This window comes from Lepisma saccharinum, chromosome 24 (assembly GCF_977018435.1).
Source record: "Lepisma saccharinum chromosome 24, izLepSacc3.1, whole genome shotgun sequence".
Taxonomy (NCBI): Eukaryota; Metazoa; Arthropoda; class Insecta; order Zygentoma; family Lepismatidae; genus Lepisma; species Lepisma saccharinum.
In genome coordinates this window covers 59,097,729-59,104,178 of record NC_139252.1, presented here as the reverse complement: position 1 = coordinate 59,104,178, position 6,450 = coordinate 59,097,729, and the positions used below count along the sequence as shown (strand labels likewise).

Here is a 6,450-nt window from a genome sequence, read left to right as displayed (position 1 = left end):
ACCAATATGTGCAAGTGTTATTTTGCATATGATCAAGGAATGATTTTTTTTTTTCAGAACATCAACATATCTGCTCAGCTTAAGAAAAATAAGTGACCATTAAAATGATAACCTGAATTTGTGTAAAGATATGCAGGAGGATATTTGTCGGAACAATTGAATCCACAAGACGTGAAAAATAATAATTAACAAGTGAAAAGTAAACAAGAGAACCACAAGGCACAAAACATGAAGGCAACATACTCTCGCACGTATATATATGTACTATTAAAGAGTATTAACAATTTAGTTCAATCTGAAAAGGAAACATTGAAAAAAAAAAAATTGAACTGAAACGGTCCGATGCCATTTCTGATGAGACTGAGCGGGAAGGTTCGAGATATTCATGAAGTGGAACACCATTCTGGTTCATTTCGAGCCCTGGTCAACACCAAATGAACCATTCAGCTCAAGCAAAATTAAAATTAAAATTGTGATTCACAATTTCTCACTGGAAATACTTATGAAATTAAACAAGGTTGAAACTTCTGTTGTTTTAATAAATTAGAATTGCTATTTACATAATGCCACCAATTCAATACACAAGGCAGGTGGCACTCAGATGTCATAATTGTAACGAAATTGGTTCTGCGTTCCTTTCGCCCATTTACAGTATTTTTACTCTCTGTGTTCTGTGCTCCAATTAAGGTGCATAGTATTAATGCATACTGTGAGAGTTAAAGTAACTAAAATATCTTGTACCATTTACACAGTGCTTGTGCAATCTACATAATCATTAGTTTAAAAGAAAAGTTACTTGCATTTTTAATCATGTTATCGTAAATAAAAAAAAGATGTTTAGGACTTTTTCATCAAGTAATTTTTCACCACAGTAGAAAAATGTTCAAACTGAGGAACTGAATATGCACAAAATATTAGTAATCTATTCCACTGCTGGAAAACTAACTTATAAAGAAGAGGAAAAGAAGAAAATCACTGACATCTACCGGATTCTGAAAGAAAAACTGAAATAAGGCAATTATTATTTCCACAAATAGTAAAGATGTGCTGTTTATTTTCCTAACAAAACTGTTTTGAATAACATGATCAAAAATGCAAACCTGCAATTTCTAAGTCGCCTTTTATTAGGTACCACCCACCAACAAATATTACTTTCAGTAAATCACATTACAAATCACTAATGAATATACAGGTTCATTAACATTTGTTGTCAATACTTTCTTACATTTTTCACAACTGGGAAACAACATATTCTCATTGCAATAAACAGTCTTGGTAATGTGTAAGCAACAGGAACTATTTAAAACTATGTTCTTTTTCTCAATTGTCTCATTGTTTAATGTTGAACATGATTATAGGGATCATGATTCACGAAAGAATACCATGACAAAGAAAATGTGTAACAGTAATAAATAATGTATATTTAATTTGGTATATCCTATTGGTATTTTTTTTCCAATATTCTTGGAATTCCATCCTTTATATCACTTTGACTATTACTACTTGAAACAGTAATTAAGTTTGTCTAGTCTTTGTTTTGAATATGTCTAACTGATGTAACAGTTATGCAGTGCTTGCAATAGTAACATGAACCAATTAGTACTTCAGAAAATGTAAACTATATGAAACCCAGAGATTCCCTAATCTTCCAGTAACTTAGTAAATTATTGAATAACCAGGGTTGTTAAAGCTCCAGGAATTTTAATTAAATTCAATTCCGGTCCAGGAGAGAAACTCGGCAAGTGTAAATTGGTTCTGGACTGTAAAGAACCTTTGTATTTGTAAGTATTTTAATTCGGTTCAGTAATCTTTTTTTCTGGATCAATTTAGATATGATCCAGAAACCTTTTTCCCCGGATCAATTTAAATACAGAACTTTTTTCAATGCAACAATACGCAACTTGCAGCGAATTTAAATTGTGCGAGGAAAAAGGTTTCGGTCTTGTTGCGGAACCCAATAGAACCAATTAGAATTTATGGGTTCGTGGACCTTGAACAACCCTGTGGATAACAAGTACAACATTACTTAATGCATCTGTAGAGGCATGCATATTTCATTTTTGACTGAACCACAAAATGTGAAATAAGACACTGTAATATTCATTTCTCATGTTTTCGAAAGGTGCGAGGTGCATTTCATACCACGTTTTGTCATGAAATGCAAAATGAACTGCAAAAATTTATACAGGAGTAAACTTCATGATCTGACAACTGCATAAATGTGCTATCAGAAGCAAAAAGTTTTATTTTGTGAAATAACTACCGTTCTGAAATCAAATTTAGGGTTTTATTGACAGTTTTAACACCTAAATGCCATTTTATATACTGCATTTGATCCCAAAATGTACCCAGTTTTTGTGCAGATCTTGATTATTTTTTTTATTCACCATCAACATGTGGTAGCTCTATGCTCTGGCTACAGGATGCACGCAGGTTCAAGTATCTTGGGAAGCGTAGCAAATTTTCTCCTATGATTTCGGCCTGTGTATGAGAGCGGTGACCACCCACCATCGTGAGGAAATTGAGGAGCTATGAATGAGTAGCATAACCTGTTCATGGAAACAACAACTGGGGGTTCTTCGTGCTGACCACACATCACCCCGTAACTTGATGGATGATTTCCACCTCGGCAGTTGTAGTGAGGCCAGCAGTCTGTAGGTAGACCCTGGCCCTCATGGGCTGTTGCTCCAGGAGGAGTTATTATTATTAGCCTACTGGGACTCAAATAAACCACAGTATAGATGCTGCTCTAAAACATCAACATGAAAAAACTGCCATTTACAGATGATCCAACCCACTGATATATCCCAATACTTGTGAGCAGGGAACATTAAACATTTGTCTTGACTGTAATCGAAGTCTGTGCAAAAAATCAAATTTTGCAATGCAGATGCAGAAAGTAATGTTTACTTGCAATCCAATACAGCAATTACTAACTACATGCTCGAATTCCTTCTTTTCTACATAATTTAAATTTTCGTTAATTTTACCCACTATATCATTCTAACAAGCCACATGTACATGACTAAAATGTATGAAATTCTTTAAAAAAAAACAACAAAAAAACAGCAAAGTATTTTCAAGCTTGGAAGCCCAAATATGTAATTTAAAATTTCTCAAGTTTTCACTAAGTTAGTACAGCGTAAACAGCTTTTAAGGAGAGAAAATATTTGCATTCTATAAAAATTATTATGCATAAGAATTTTTTTAGCATATCTGAAGTTTACGTATTGCCGTAATGTTTGAACCAAAATATTTTGTGTACATGTAAAAATAAATGAAAACATGCTGTATATAGTCAAAAGGTATTACATAGAACCAAGCGTAGGTTCATTCGTAAGTCAGTCTGTTTGTCAACCAGTCACATGTAGTAATGGATTGTTATGAAAAATAGTCAATGTAAATATATGAATCAAAAATAAATTAATCCACGTTTTGTGTATGCCTGTTTCTTCAACACTCAACATTTGATTTTGTTTGATTACTTAAATCCTTACTTGATTAAAGTAAAATGACTTCCCACACATCTTGTATTGGAAATTCATTAACGGGGAACACAGAAAGGAAGTTAACTGAAAAATATGCTTAACAAAGCAATGTACATATACTTAATAGTAAAAAAAATCCAAAACAAAAGAACAATCATTCATAATATAAAAGACATGTAGTGTATGCTACATTTTCAGTGCCTGAGTTTCGAATTCTGGAATACATATCTATATATATATATTTACTATCATTAAGTATAACCACAGCAAAAACTTACATCATCATTACACTAGCAAAGAATCGTCATTTTCGTAATGTACATGTTGGTGTAAGACTGTAACAATGATGTAATTATGCCATGGTTTACACACACAGTGTCAGCAGTAAGTCTCAGTACAGAATATGGAATTTGAACACAACCAGCATTGCAATTGTATTGGCAGTAGGTAAAAATTACAATATGACAGTCTAGTAAGTAATATAATGATGACAACTTATTTTATGTCCGTTCAAGCGAACAATAATTATTTGTCCAATAGTTTTACTTCTCTAACAGTTATTTGTGCCATTGATTCAACTGTCACATTGAACGAGGTACTTTCTCATGGAAATGTTCTACAGAAATGAAACAACATTTAGTGTACATATAAACATTCTCTCAACACACTGTAAATTCTTATTAAGAGAATGTAAATAACATTGTATATATATATTATATATATATTTATATACCACATCAGCCTTTTCTATCAATTTTATAGTGCTATCACTTGTTTTCCTAGAAAACAAAAAAAATTATATTTAAAAAATAATACAACAATGAAGCAAAACAAATTCATCAAACTTTTATACAAATCTTAGAAAATAAGAAAGTGTAGAAGTATTTTGATGCCAGCTATATGCCGGTATGTGAAATGGTTGTGCTTCTATCATAATATGCAGAATGGTTCAAGGAATGCATTTTTGGGGATAAATTCTCCTTTTCTTCTTGGTGTTGTTCTTAAATAAGATGCTGACTGTTTATTTATTAATAATGAGCATTAAATTGTATGAATGTGTTACGTAAATTTCAATCATCATAACACATGTTTTGGCTGATTGTAACAAATTAATAGGCATTATCACAAAGAGACATTATGCACATCTTTAACCATAGCCCACGTAGATTTATTAACATTTTTCCTCCTAATATACAGGGTGTTTTAAATTAATAACATTTGTTTTATTCTTATGAACGAAATTTTGAATATACAAGTATATTTGAACCATTCTGCATAAGGAATCAAAAACTATTCTTACACACACTCATGCACGCACATAAATATTATTTACCTATCAATCACCAATAATTGAAAATAAATAATACTAACTATAATGGTGTATAGGCCATTATAAGAGGTAGCCAAAAAAAGTCATATCTATGTATGTGATGCCTGAATAATAATATTAATAATCACATAGTTTACATCAAGAAATAGTATATTAATTTTTAATCCTTAGTCACTTCTGTGGTTTGCTAGCGCTATAAACAACTTAGAAATATGTTACTATTATTACACACGCACACACACTCTCTTTGGTATCTATTATTGACAAGAACGTAACATGATCATTTAAATAACAAATAATTATTATAACTTAAGCAACTTTGCTGCCACTGTCTGGTTTTCATCACCAAAAAAGCACGATGACGTTAACCATGCCATGATTTGTTAGTTTATATTGCTATTATTTCACAAAAACTCTAAGTTTGCTGATCATTATACATACATATCTTGTTAAAAAAAATAAACTTGTGACTAGCCTCGTGTAAGCGAAGAAAGAGAAAAATCACACGTACGAAAGATTTTCCCCCCCGTAAAAAAAAGCCTTTTTTATGTTGGTAGAAAAGGCCACTGCGATATGTTGGTAGCACTGGATAGAGAATCTCCGAACAGTGTATATCGTTTAATATACTTCAGTCTTTGGTATCAGGGAAGAGTAAAGTCGAAAAACTAGTTCAAATTTGTCCAAGTTTTTCATATTCCGTCCAACTGGAAGAATAAGCATTATGTACAAAGGAGCGACATAAACTAGGGCATCGTTCTTTTCTGAAAGCTTCGCGTAACAGAAGTCCATTTTCTTCTCGGTTTCGGCGACGCTTCTAGCTTTCGGCCACTCGCAGAACTGCATTTCATCATGGATAAGGATTAAACACATTGAACAGTATTGCAAATATAGTGCACGCTGCGTAAACTCCAAGTGCTACCCACCACATCAATTGTTCGTGGAGTTTTTGTTCAAAGTTTTTCAACACAAGCAGGCCTATTGTGAGACCTGCAAGAGCACCTGTCAAGTGCGCAACATACGACACTGGAGGACCCATTTGCTCCGCTGCGTACCTATCATAGATAGCAAATCCTACATCTGCACTGGCTGAAAGAGAGAAATAATGAACGTTATTAATTTTACAAATTATCAAATGACGTAAATTGCATCTAAATTAATTAGGGCTGAAGTGATACCACTTTGAATCCATAATGATTCCCGCATACTGAAACCAATTCTTGAAAATTTTAACAATTAAAAGTTGTTCAAAATACTGATTGAAATTAGTGGGCGACTATTCCATTCCAGTTATAAGCATCAATTTACCAGAGTTTTGTTAGAGGGTGACTATTCCATTCCAATTATAAGCATCACTATACCAGAGTTTTGTTAGAGGGTGACTATTCCATTCCAATTATAAGCATCAATATACCAGAGTTCTGTTAGAGGGTGACTATTCCATTCCAATTATAAGCATCAATTTAACAGAGTTTTGCTTAAAAATATTCAAGAATTAAATCAGAATATTAAAATACATCTTATGTAATCACAAAACTGAAAGATGACATTTAAAAAAAAAGTGATTACAATATGTCAACTGTGTGTGCCTGGTAGCAACAATGAATCGTGGATTCAGATAAACTACATGTGACA

At 32.5% G+C, this 6,450-nt stretch overlaps 1 protein-coding gene across 2 annotated transcripts in view; it reads right to left on the bottom strand.

The window, feature by feature from the left end:
* Positions 1 to 524: 524 nt before the first annotated feature.
* Positions 525 to 6,450, bottom strand: part of stet (rhomboid serine protease stem cell tumor) — a 553,830-nt gene continuing 547,904 nt past the window's right edge. For both annotated transcript variants that reach the window (XM_083110953.1, XM_083110954.1), the window contains one exon: positions 525 to 5,904. In XM_083110953.1, the coding sequence (XP_082967079.1) occupies positions 5,666 to 5,904 (239 nt within the window). In that variant the 3' untranslated portion in view covers positions 525 to 5,665. The remainder of the gene's footprint in view (positions 5,905 to 6,450) is intronic.